A 13,714-nucleotide genomic window follows, 5' to 3' on the forward strand; every position below is an offset into this window, starting at 1 on the left:
AGCTGGCCAAGGACTTCCCTGTTAAGCCAAGCTGTTTGCCTACCATATTTGCATTTCTTACTATGCAGCAGGATGGTTTGTTCCTGTGCCTTCAGTAAGACTTCTTTAAAATGCAGCCACTTCTCTTGAACTACTTTCCCCTTCATCTTCGTTTCCCAAGGGGTCCTGCTCATCAGTTCTCAACATAACAGTGATATAACCTGGACATTCAGCAGCAGAGTAAAATGAGCCAACGTACTTTCTAATGAAGTGTATCAAGTTACGCCAAGGACTTTACCCAATTTGCCAAGTCTATATTTCTTATCTAACATTTATTTTCTCCAAATTCTCCTGCATAGATCCAGACTGATGAGGTTATGTTCCTTGTCTGTAACCAGCTGAGACAGAGAATAACTGAATCTTCAAGACAATGCTATGATCAGTGTTTGAAGTATACAGAACACTAGGGCTATGTCTACACTTGCCCCCAATCTCAAAGAGGGCATGGTAATCAAAGTAACTGGAGATTACTAATGAAATGCTGCAAAATTTTGTGGAGTAAAGGCACTATGAAGTAGTGCAGGCACTTCAATGTGCCTGCAACTACACGGCATGCCAGTACTTCAAAGTTGCCGCAGGGGAGAATTAGCCTAATGAAGTGCTGCATATACATTGCAGCACTTCATTAGTAATCTCCCATCACTCTGATCACTGTGCCCCCATTGAAGCAGGAGGCTAGTGTAGACATAGCCTAAGGGACTCAGTTATAAAAATTTCCTGACAGTATAACTGATACTCAGGAATGAATAAATAACTTCTTATTTTCAAAATGTTTTATAAACATTTAACTATTCAACTCTTAAACAGCTGAGTTTTTGAAGTACAAGAATCCCCTTTTAAACAGAAGGGGAAACTAAGGCAAAGAAGTTGAAGATACGGTTCTCAGAAATGCTGAACACCCACAACTCAAACTGAAATAATTACTAATAATCCAGTCAGTCATCTACAAAAGATCGGACTTTCATTTCTAATGTAAGAGACAGGATTTAACCTTTTTAAACAATTATGCCTTCTTTATACATCATAAAGACACACCACAAAGTATTAGCACTATCCTTTTTTTTTTTTGCCTATTAAACTTTAGTACTCTGTGTTGAAAAAGGAAGGCAGAGATTGCCTTACAATGAAAGCCTCAGAGATGAAAAATACTTCTTTGTGTTATGTATAAGGCTGATTTTAAAGTGAGAAGCTCCAAGTTCAAACAAAATTGTTTGTGGTTGGAAGATGCAATCAGAATTAGAGATCAGGTTGTGGGCCTTTTTAAGAAAAAAATCATACCCATAAACCACAACAGTACAGCACCTACAACTTTCAAAAGCAGACTGCAGCTTAGCTAAGACAGTTGCGCAGGTGAGCAATGGGGCTCTTTGTGTGGGGCTCTCTTTATTGCAGAGAGAGGAATTTGTTGGAAGGGCCATTCCTAGGAGAGTGCAAGACCTGGGTCAACCTTCCATCACCCCCCTAAAGTGATCCATCACTTCTCCCATTCCTCCCCGTTGCCCAAACCTCCTCCCCCGAGGAACACAAACCAGAGAATTAGAAGGGGGGACCAGGCACAAGGGAGCAGCAAGGATTGAGCCCCCCATATTCACTGTGGGGTCAGGAGCCAGAATGGACCAGTCACTCCACCATGGTCTTTCAGCCTGCTGCACTAAGTTTCTCTGCTGCAGTTGGAAGCAGAGCCACCGTGGTAAAGCCAAGCATAGGGAGGTGGAGCAAAACAGGCTGCTACGACACTCCAGTTCCCACCAACTCAGTGAGTGGAAGGGGCTCAAGCCTTGCTGCTGCCCTGTGCCATGTCCCCCCCCCGCCCCAGTTAATCCCCAGAATCATCCTGGAACCCCTCCACAGGATAGCTAAGGTGGCTGCCATGAGTCCCCCCAAAATACAGGGACTGGGGCAGCTGGCTCCTGCCCAGGGCCCTGGAGGAAGTGGCGGTTGCCAGCACTCCTGCCTGGGACCCCCCATAGGAAATGGCGGCTGACATCACTCCCTCCCCGTAACTCTGGGGAAGCCACAGCTGCCAGGGCTCCCTGCCTGGGGAAGCCGCAGCTGCTGGCACTCCTCCCCGCCGCACCATAGAAGCCATGGCTGCCAGCACTCCTCCCCAGGGCTGTGGGGAAGCTGCAGCTGCCAGCATTCCCTGCCTGGAGCCCTGGGGAAGTGGTTGCTCACAAATACCTAAATTTGTGAACTGTTGAGACTTTACTGTATTGCAAGGAAGCATTAGAAATTGAAGTACTAGGATAAAGTCAGTATCTTAAAAAGTTAGCCTGAAATTATCAGCAATGAAAAAGCCTTCCTACTTCACTTTAATTACTCCAACAAATATATCCTGAATTTTGAAAAAGCAAACTGAGGACATTTAAAAAAAAAAGGATAAATCATTTAAAAGAAAAAATGAAAAGCCTAATGTTTAAATCATGGCACCATGAAAGCAAATGTTTCTTTACTCAATTTGTAGAAAAATGGATCCTAATGGTATCTTTGAGGAAACAACAGGATTAAATATTTATGTTAAAAATCACTGCTTTGAAAGGCAGACCAAGAGCAGAAAGTTTCTCAGGTGATTTTTGTTCTTGATTTAGAAAAAGACCATCTTGAACACAATAACTGAACTCATATTTTAGACAGCCCCTCTGTTTCTGTTTGCCATACTTCAGCGTATATCCAGCTAGCTGCAAAACATGATGAAAAAAAGATGAACTGGAATTAGAAACAAGAAAATTGTCTTTCAGAATTGTAATAAGCTCCAGAACCTGCAGATGAGAAAGGAGACCTTCCTGGAGCTATGCCACTGGCTGGTCCCTGCCCTTCACCACCAGGGCATGCAGATGAGGCCCAGGCTCCCTCTGAAGAAGAGTGACGACCGCCATATGGAAGCCGACTATCTCGGACAGCCACAGTTCAGTTGGCCACCCGCTTGGGATGGGAAGGTCCACGGTCAGGGCTGTCCTACTGTAGGTAAGTGACGCTTGGGTTACATACACACCCCTAGTGGAGAGAGGGGTCCGAGAGGGGCATAGGAGTGGACAGGGAGGGGCCATGGGCTGGGGATAAAGAGTGCCCTAGCTTCCCAACCTGTACTCACAGTGCACACGCCCTCCAACCCATGCAGTTCATCTGAGCGATCAATGCCATCGTCCTGTGGCGGGTCATGGGGGACCTCGACAATGCCAGGGAGGGATTTGCTGGCCTTGGCTTTTCCAACTGTTTCGGGGCCCTGATGGGACCCATATCCCCATCCGGGCCCCAGACCACAGCACGGGGCAATATGTTAATAGAAAGGGGTACCACTCCATGGTCCTGCAAGCCCCCTCATGAATGCCCAGGATCACTTCCTGGACATTTGCATGGGAAGGTCTGGGTGGGCCCATGATACCCGGATATTCCGCAACTCCTAGCTGGGCCACCAACTGCAGGAAGGGACTCACGTCCCCCTGCAGGATCTCATTGGGGATACCACCATGTCCCCATACATTGTGGCCTATGCTACTTACCCCCTCCACCTGTGGCTGGTGTGTCTTACACAGGACAAACCAACCCACCCAGGAGTGGTTTAACAAGTGCCTGAACTGGGCCCAGGGCACAGAGGAGAGAGCTTTTGGCCGGATGAAGGGGCCATCCACTGCCTCCTCACAAGGCTAGAGGTCAGCCTGCGGAATGTGCCCATGGTGGAGAATGCATGCTGCACTCTCCACAATATTGTGAACAAGCATGAGTGCTTTGTGCAAGAGTGGACTACCGAAGCAGTGGCCACAGCACACAAGCAGCCACCCCATGCCGTCACACAAACTGGAATGGGATGCAGGTGAGTGAGGCCCTCAGGGTGGCCTTTGCCAAGGTGCCCCAACAAGGCTCCCCTAAGCACCCTCCACGACATCCCCACACATGCCCCATCATTGACTCCTATAAGTGCGCCCCTCACCACTGCCCCCCACGTGCACTCATCACCCATCCCCCACCTACCATATGAAAGTGTTTGTAAATAAAGTTGTTAACTCTCAAAACAAATTTTCTGGGTGCAATAATAAGAACAGGGAGTGGGAGGCAAAATACAGGAACTATGTACAGTGGGAACTATGTGGGAACTATGTACAGTGTGTGGGAAAGGTGGGGACCTTAGTCTTCTACAGGAGGTGGGGGGCCATGACTCATGACAGCTGCAGGAGGCCCTACGACTCAGAATCCAGGCAGGGCTGGGACCATGGGGAGGTAGGGGTGTGGCATGGGTGCTGCAGCCACAGCCTCATCAGCAGGAATGGGGGGTGGGGGGTAGCGTGGCATGACCCACCTGGCCAGGAGCAGCTGTGCCAGCTCCAGCAGGGCAGCTGGAGAGACATCAGGTGGGCACAGGGTGGTGAAGTTGAGGGCTGCAAGGGTGATGGCGGGGGGGGCAGCAGGGTAGGTGGCACTGAAAGCAGCAGGAAAGGTGACCTGGGAGGCAGAAGGGGAACGTGCTGGGCAGCAGCCTTGGTAAGGGCCTATAGGGCCCCAGAAACCTCGCCCCAGGCCTCACGCTGCCACCCATCTCCCTCTTCGAGCTCCAGCCACCACCAGCACACGGCAGCCTACTCCCGGATGGTTGCTGTCTGTGCACTGACCTCGTCCTCCCCAGGGCAGTGATGGTGGCATGGCCTCCAGGCACAGACCCACACAGGCGGTGGGTGTCCCAATGGCCTGGCTCCCTCGGCACTTGGGACAGCCCCCTCAGCCTCGACAGGGCTCACCTTGCCCTCGGGAAGTGGTGCTGTGAAAAAAAAAGGGGAGAGGGGGCAACCTGTCAGCCCCGTGATCTGGCCCCAGGGGCCTTACCCTCCACCCCCTGTGGCCAGCCCTCTCTCAGACAGCCAGTGGGCCCTGGGGGATCCTGAGCACTCAGGGGTCCCCACACGGGTGGGCTGCATGCCACGGGGGGATCCACCCCACTCCCAATTCTCTTCCCCAGGCTTGTGGGTTGTGCTGTCCACAGCAGGGGGAGCTCAGTGCAGTGCGCAGGCCACTCTGTGGCTCCGGGGCCATGGCGAGCCAGATTATGTTGGGACACAACTTGCTGCCAAGTGGCCAGCCCACTGCCAGCAGTGCTGGGTGGCCCCACCCTCGGAACAGGGTGTCCAAGTTGCTGGTCACCTACCTGTGGGTCTCTCGGGGACTTCAGGATTGGTTCAGGTAGAGAGGTCTTGGCTTGAGGAGCTGGAGGGGACCTCGATCTCGATGTCTCCAGGTCCTGGTCACAGGGCCTGACCGTGAGTCCTGCCTGGTCACCCAGCACCAGCTGGGCCTCCGCCTTGGGCGCCACCGTGTCCAACGCAGCCTCTGGCTCACCAGCATCCTTCAGCCCCAGCAGCTGCTTGAACGCCCTGTGAGGGGGCAGCAGGTGGGTGCTGCTCCCAAGTGGCCAGCCACATCCCAGGCCTGGGTTACACATGTCGCAGTTCCTTTACTTTCAACCATACCTGGTAAGCTGAATGGGGCTCGGCGGGGGGCAGGGCTGGATCTTGAATCCTACAACAGCCAGACACCAGACACTGGTGTGGCAGTACACCTCCTCCTTACCCCACAGCACCAGCAAGTCTTTAATCTCTCCTTCGCTTCAGGAGGGGGTCCTCTTTTTGGCCCTTGGCTGCCCTCTGTGAATCCCTCTGGTGAGTTGGAGCAGGGCCCCTGACGGACACAGGGGTCTTGAGGGTTGGCCATGGAGCCAGTGGGGTACCTCACATGCCTCTGTCATCACCAGGAGGGTGTGCAGCTGCAGGCTCATGCAGTTCCTGCAGCCAGCACGCGCTCACCTCCTGTCACAGGATTTAAGAGTCACTGCATCTTTAAACGTGGCCAGATGCACTGACCAGAGCCCTGCTAGTGCTGGCAGGGTGTCTCCGCACACCAGCTGGCCTGCGCCATGGGGGACTGCTCTTTCGGAAGAGAAGCCTGCCAAGTGTCTACACTTGCCTTCTTTTGAAATAAGGGGCTCTTCCTGAAATGGGAAGGGAAGAGCGATTTCAAAAGGCATGCCGCAGACTTTCGAAATAATTTCTGAAAGAGCACTCTGTGTGTGTAGATGCACCATGGAATTTTTTGGAAGTGGCCCTCCTTTCAAAATCTATTTCGAAAGGACTTGCTAGTGTAGAATAAAGGTATCAAAATCTGGCTGTTCTAATGACAGTAGGAAAAAATACTGGGCTCCCAGGATGCATCTTCCAAAGGCTGTTATCAGATATGAAGCTGACTGAGTGTATAGCATTTAAAGAACACAAAGATAATGAATTTGCAGCCTATTGTGTACATTATGAACCAACCACACCTTAATATTTTCCCTTCAGAACTGACCAACACATGTAAATAAAATAAATCACTACTAAATTTGTAGGAATGAATAGGCTGTACATACTGGACATTTCCTTCCTAGAAGACATTTTGGACATAAAGGATAAAAACCAAACAAAAGAACAAATTTGAAACTTTTTCATACTGTTTCTATGACGAAGACACAACTGAACACACAAAGTGTACGTCCAGCAATAGAAGACAAAAATTGTGTGCCACTGGGTAATTAAGAGGGCAACCCAAACCAACATTTTCAGTAGTTTTCTGGAATAAAAAGATATTCTGAGTTAATCTAATTTCTATTTCTATTTCTTGTGTCCACATAGTCTAGTGTTCTTTATTGTCATAAGGATACACAGAAAAGGAATGACAAAAGAAGACAATTTCTACAGCTGTAACAATATGGCCATTTGAGAATAATTCTAGATTACTAACCATTTAACACATATTCTGTACAAATTATTGTACCTATAGAAATACTCCACTTTACTCATTCTATCAGGGATGGCATGTGATCCTCTTTGGGGTGTCTGAAAGCTGCCACAAATCTCCATTACAGAAAAGAAAAGTGCTCTGCAGAATACATAAACACAGGACACACGCTAGGTGCTGATTTATATAAGTGTATAAATATTTACTTACATTTCCAAAGAAGCAGAAATAAAAATGTAATTTTAGAATTCCAATTAACTGAGTAGGGATCACTGGAAGATACCAGAACTAGAAGAAACATGGTAAATTCTATCAAAATTTCTCTCTCCTACTGTCACAGGTAGTTCAATCCTAAAGTGGTATGTACACACAGATAAAGATCCTAGACTAGGAATGTAATTATCTTATTTTTTCAGTTTAGCAGATTTAAAAAAAAAGTCCTGAAGTCACTAAACTACAGCACTCTCTCATCAGCTGGGACTTTCAAGTCATTCTTCTAGAACTTTGGGAACGTCATTACAGAGCAATCAGGTAATTGCTTTCCACATCTAGTTAACTGAATATGGATTACAGATAGCACCTCTAAAAAACAGGGTTCTCTGCTCTGGCAACATCCTTCCTGTTACTACACCAAAGACCAGTGGGAGGAGGGCTAGTGGCTGGGAGCCCTGCCAGAAGACAGCCTGGTGACAGGAGGACCAGTAGCCCTATGCAAGGGAGCTCAGCCGAGGCTGGAGCCGGGGCCACACCTGGCAGCCTGGCCAGGGCCGGAGGTGAGGGGGCAACTGGGGGTTGGAGGTGGGGCCAGGAGGCAGGGAACCTCCCCGGTCTATCAAATCCCCTTGTTTGGGACTGGTCATGTCCCGAGGGCGCCAGACCAGGGAGGTGCAATCGGCATTCATTTTCCTTTCCTCTCTATCTAAAGGCCATGTCTATATGAGCAGCTTTTCATGGCAAGACTGAGCTTTTGCCAATAAAAAAAACATGAAGTGTCTACACAGCAAATGCACTTTGTCGACAAAACTGGGCACATCCGCCAGCAGCGTTATACCTCTCCCCATTCGTGCATAATGTCTTTCTCAACAGTGTTTTGTTGACAAAACAGCCGTGTAGACGCTTCAAGGCCTTTTTGTCAACAGGGCTTCCAGTTTGCCGTTCTGTCAAGAGAGGGCTGAGCAGTCTGGCTGCTCTCTGTCAACAGAGCAGATTGCTCTTTTGATCTGCTTTTATGTGTAGATGTGATCTGTCAACAGAAATTTTGCCAGGAAATCCCTTCCAAAAGTGACTTCTGTTGACAACGGCTTCTTATGGAGACATATCCAAACAGTTTACTCAAAAAATAAAGCTAGATATTTAAATCTAGGCTCACCTTCATACAGAAGCCTATTTTTTTGGTCTAGCCAAGTTGCCTGTTGCACAAGGCCCACAGTAGGCAATTGTAAAGCCATCATTCTACTGCCACAGTCCTTGGTTCAAGAGACAAGTAAGACAATACCTCCTGAAAGCACCTATAGTTCTGACATGTAACTAGTACTTCTTCCTGGTTATTCTCCTGTAACCTATGGTCCTATGAGCAAAATGTATACTCTACAATGAAATTTTTATTGAAACCCATTTTTAACTCAGTTCAAATAAGATGAAATGGGATAAAGTATTTAAAAAAATAGAAAAAAAAGATTAAAAAATGAGATGTATTGTTAGAACCTACACATGTATGAAGGAACTAAAGTAGAAAAATGACCCTAGAAGTGTGAGGTTCAAGATCTCCTTCGTCCTCTACTACTTATTTATCACAAGCAACAATGGCACCTACCTGGAGTTCTAAACTGGTGAATTTAGAACTTAGCTTTTGCCCACAGTCAGAAGGTACGTAGGTTACAAACACAGAACAAATTTATAGCAACCTTCTCTGGTTTCAATTCTTAAGAACTACTTTAAAAGAATTATTAAAAACTTACCTAAATGCAGAAGTGTAAACTGGGCTGCCAATTCCTTTGCATCTTCTAATGTTGTGCAGAGTTTGTCTGGCATAAAATAACTCTGGGATCCATTTGCAATAGTAGGAATAACTATTTTATATACCAAGAGAACTTTCCCATCCTGACTTGTTGTGGAATATAGATAATATTCTGGTGGTGCCCAGTTATTTTTGTTACAGTAATAATCTAAATGCATAACTGCTGAACTGAAATGATTGGATTTTAAAGAATACATGCTAATTGGAGTAAGCTTTGTCCCTGGGAAAAAAGGGTAAGTACACCTTTCAATTTCAGGGGGGCTTGGACTCTGCTGACCATTAAGACGAATTGAAAGATTTGCTTGTTTTCCTACCGATTTTTGATGAATATCTTCCTTATTAGCAAAAAGTAAAAAATTTTCAGAATTAGGACTAATTTGACCATTAAGATGCTGTCTCCAAGTGTTTTCTTTGTTTACAGGTTTTGCTAGTGTTACTTCTATACTAGCACCATCAATACATTTTCCATTCATAACTGACATGGCTGCAACTGCATCCTCTCGGTTGAAAAAATGAACAAAAGCATAGTCTCTCAGTTTCTTTACACGCTCAACTGCTCCTGGCTTGAATTTGTTAAATTCAGCCTTAATTGCATCCTCTGTAGTAGAGATCATTAAGTTTCTTACATACAACACTTTAACCCTCTGCATGGTTTCTTCATCAACTTCTTTCTCTGGGTCTGCCCAGTCTACTTGAATAGTATGTCCCCATAGCTGGAATGTTCCTAAGACAAAGAAATATATTTAAGTAAAATGCGTAATACTGAAAAAAGAAAGCTAAAGGTAAATAATATTAATTAACAATTCCAGGAACCAAAACATTGAAACAAGCCTATACTACTTATAATACTAAATCTGAAATTAAAGAAAAAAAACTATTAAATGTTTTATTTGCATTCACTTCCCTAAACAAAGACATTGTTTGAAAATATAAAGATCAGTAATAAAATTTAGGCTTTGTGAAAGATCTCTCTGTTAAGTAAGTACTCAGATTGCTTCTACATAAATCAAAACCAGTGCCAGTTTTGCTAAAGATGTCTGCTTTTACAAAATCTGTGTATTCAAGTAGTTAAAAATTTTGCTAGTTGGTGATGCATGTACTTTCAAAATACACTTTGTGGTGGGGGGATGGACAAAACACAAAATTTGTGCGTTCCTGTTAATTAATTTCCCCACTATACATTTATACAAATTCACTGAAGATGATGGAACATGTTATGTTTTTAAAAAGTTTAAATTTGAGTGTCATACAATATTTTTTCTTACATTGGTGAGTTGGCCTTATTATTTCTGACTTTACTTTTCAAGGTTTGTATAAAGTCAGTGTTTGTTGTCCATAACCAATGTTAGATTTTGTGTAAAGTCAATGGCAGTTCTGTCAGCCATTTCAATGGGGCCAGGATTTCATGCCCAGTCTTTGGCAGTATTTGTTTTCTTTGCCTTTGTTTCTTGATTCTCCAATTCTGCTTCCTCTGATCTCTTTGCTCCTTTTCCTTCCTACTCCCACCTTCCTACTGAACCTTTTGGTCTCTCTGCCTTACCTAATTCCAGAATATTCACCTTCCCCGCTACCCACCCTCAATTAAAGAAGAAAACTCCATTCAAGATACAACTAAATGTCCCTGTGAAATCAACTGAATGAGACAAAGGCGGTATAAAGCACACAATGAAAAGTGGAGATCCATTATAAATGTTTTAATTTTTAAATTTCAAAAACAACAACAAAATTAAAAAGACTTACCTGGAATTAGTTTTCTTCTAGCCATAGCAGCAGCCCTATGAGACTCATATTCTACAAAGGCAAAGCCACGATTTTTAGTCTTGTCAGTAGCACTTGGATAAACAATAACATCAACCACTCCTTCTGTAACTTTCTTCATTTCATCCAAGATTTCTTCTTTCTTTTTCTCTTTTGGAATAGCTCCGATAAATAACCTGCAGTTGTCTAAGCTTACACAGACACCAATGAATTTTCCTGGACGAATTTCATAATTATTAAGGATCCTGATGGCCAGCTGGGCTTCTTCTTTAGTTGTGTACATTACAAAAGCATAGCCTCGATTCTCACCGCTAAATTCCATCATCAGTCTGAATTCATAAATCTTCCCAGCTCTCTCAAAAACGGGAACCAATTCATCTTCATACATATCACGAGGAATCTTTCCCACAAAAACTTCACAGCCACGAGGTGGGGGAGGACCTTCCCAACCTTAAAAAAATTTCCCAGCAACTAGTAAGTATGAATGCCATAACCACAAATTTTCTCAAACAGTATTTTTTTTTCAGATTTGTGAGCATGTTTGCTTTATTGGTAATGCTGTACAGTATGTTAGAAAACTATTGTATTGTGTTATATTTATTACCTTTTCTTGACTTACTACAGCTCTGAAAATAAAACAACCCTATCCAGCATTTTGACTTTTTTTTTAAGACTTTTACTAAGTTATAATAAAGCAATTAGAGGAAAAACATTCTACACAGGTAATTTTCAGAAGTAAATCCCTAATGCTCCATTCCAAAAAAACAGCCATTTACAGTCTACATTTCCAAAGTGCACATATCTGCACAAAAGAAAGGGTGGAAATCAATCCAAATACTTTCAAGACTTCAATTGATATATAGTTCTGGCAGAGATTTACATACCGCTTAAAACACTCAAAATGTGTTCATCCAAAAGCTACCACTGCTATTCCTCGTGCCAAATTTATGAATCACAAGAGTTAATGAAATGACAACTTCAGCTTCTTTTACCTCAATTAATACGTACCATCCAATTGATATTAACATTACCTAGAGTGCTTTTATGATTGTTGGAGCAGACTACGACCATGTCTACATTACAGGGTTAAGCTGACTTTATATTACACAAAAGATCATAAATACATTGCTTGTGCATGTGCACACAACATGCCATGTATTAGTAGTATTTGTCCACAAATACTATCCTAGTACCAATGACAGTATTGCACCCTGGGTAGTTATCACACCTTCTCCCGCCAGGGTTTTTGGGAATGGACTGCAGTGCATCAGAAAGAAAGAAAGATCATTGCCCCAGGCTCTACTTTTCTCCATCCCATAATTTTAGGGGCTTCTGACTGCATTGTGTGCTGTTTTTCAACCTCCCCGAAGACTTTTTGTTCACTATCAGTTTCCAAAGCCACTCCAGTTATAAAAGTCTTATGAACAGAACATGGCTGATCCTGTGGTATTTCATTACCTACAAATCTGAAGAGGAATCCATGCTGCCTGCCTTTCTGTATGCCACGGGAAGAAACAATTCAAGATCGATGTTGACATTTACAGAGTAGCTACACAAAGTGGACTATGGCTACTTGGTGTTATGGAATTGCTCACCGGCCACCACAACAGGGCTAGGTCCGACTTTAGGATTCTGCAAATACTACATTAAGGGCCCGATCCAAAACACAGGTTTATTGATGTACAGAAGTACAGCTCGAGCTGGGTGCCTCCAGGGAGGGACCCCGCCTTGCAGAAACCATTAACAATTATACCCCCACAGTTTATAACACCGCCCATGCCCCTGCCCAGAGTCCAATCCCCTAATTTAGTAGGGGTCTTCACTCTTCCTAATTGGATGGATCCAGGTGCTGGGAAGATGATCTTGCTGTAGATGCCCGATCATCTTCAAGCAATTGTTATCCAAACTCCTTGCATTCCTTTCTCATTGCTGTCTTTTCAAACTCCTTTTCTGCTCATCAAGAACCAGTTTCTACTGGTTTTGCAGCCGCCTCCCTATTATTGTGCTCACGTCAGCCTGACCTGGGCCTAAGGCTTCAACAAATTTAGTGACTAGTGCTAAGCTAGGAGAACAAAATTTCTTATAACACTTCTTAAAGCATGTATACGTCTTAAAGCATGTATACCAGTGATTCCCCATAACAGTCCCCGCCTTTTTATTTTGTAGGCATCCCTGCCTACCTATACTCTACTTTGCATAAGCATTTTGCGATAACTTTGCATGGAGCATGTTAACATATTTTGTATAAGCTCTCTGATACATGAAGCCATACAACATAATATCATTAAAACAATAAGCACAAGGAGAAGAGTTTTAACTATCAGGCTGAATAAACTACTTAACCAAGGTGACAGACCCCAACCCAAAAATAAGTCCTGAAACCAGTCACCATTAGGGGCGGTGTAGGCTGTCTGTGCTCCAGCCCAGGCATGGGCCTCAGCCTGTACCACCTCCTTATAGATCTCATTACTACTATCATTGATATATACACAACATTGGGACCCAATTAGAGCACACACTCCTCCCTGGGAAGCCAAAAGATAGTCTAGAGCCAACCTATTTTGCAGGGAGTAAGTTCTCAGTTGTTGCACTTCCTTGTTTAGTGCCTCTATAGCTGTTCCTAAATCCCTAACAGAGTCCTCCAATTCCAAAGCCACTTTTTCTAACACCATCTGTAGCCTGATGGTATATCGGCCTATACATGCCATAGCTGGCCCTGTTAGGAGTGGGATCACCCCCAGGGTAGAACATCCTACAAGTTTCCCTTCTGAGAGGGGATTTTTTGCATTACCATCTAGCGCTTTATTGAGCCTTTGGACAGTTTCTTCTCGACTTTCAGTGGGAGCGTCCCGTGTGTTTCTGATTTTCCCTATAGGTAGGGAAGAGGTCACATAAAGGTGGGGAACTCCGTGAGCCATGTAACAACTACCAGTCCAATTGGTTGGTAACACCTTATAGGCTTTCTGACCACACACAAAGTAATGGCCTTGTAGGGCCCAATAAGGACTATTCCTTAGGGGGATGCCCTCTATATTTAATGCAGTCTTTCCGAATAAATTGTATGCTCCCAAAGGGGCTTCCCATCCTCCCGGTTGGCTGCGTGTAGAGGAAGTTCTGATAGTTCCATTCAAGTTACACTCCCCA

General features: G+C 44.7%; 1 protein-coding gene across 1 annotated transcript in view; it reads right to left on the reverse strand.

The window, feature by feature from the left end:
• Positions 1 to 311: 311 nt before the first annotated feature.
• Positions 312 to 13,714, reverse strand: part of RBM46 (RNA binding motif protein 46) — a 36,540-nt gene continuing 23,137 nt past the window's right edge. Inside the window, exons 2-4 of the mRNA XM_074993149.1 lie at positions 10,553 to 11,020; positions 8,754 to 9,536; positions 312 to 367 (exon numbers count right to left, since the gene is read on the reverse strand). Coding sequence (XP_074849250.1) covers positions 312 to 367; positions 8,754 to 9,536; positions 10,553 to 11,020 — 1,307 coding nt within the window. The remainder of the gene's footprint in view (positions 368 to 8,753; positions 9,537 to 10,552; positions 11,021 to 13,714) is intronic.

This window comes from Carettochelys insculpta, chromosome 4 (assembly GCF_033958435.1).
Source record: "Carettochelys insculpta isolate YL-2023 chromosome 4, ASM3395843v1, whole genome shotgun sequence".
Classification (NCBI taxonomy): Eukaryota; Metazoa; Chordata; order Testudines; family Carettochelyidae; genus Carettochelys; species Carettochelys insculpta.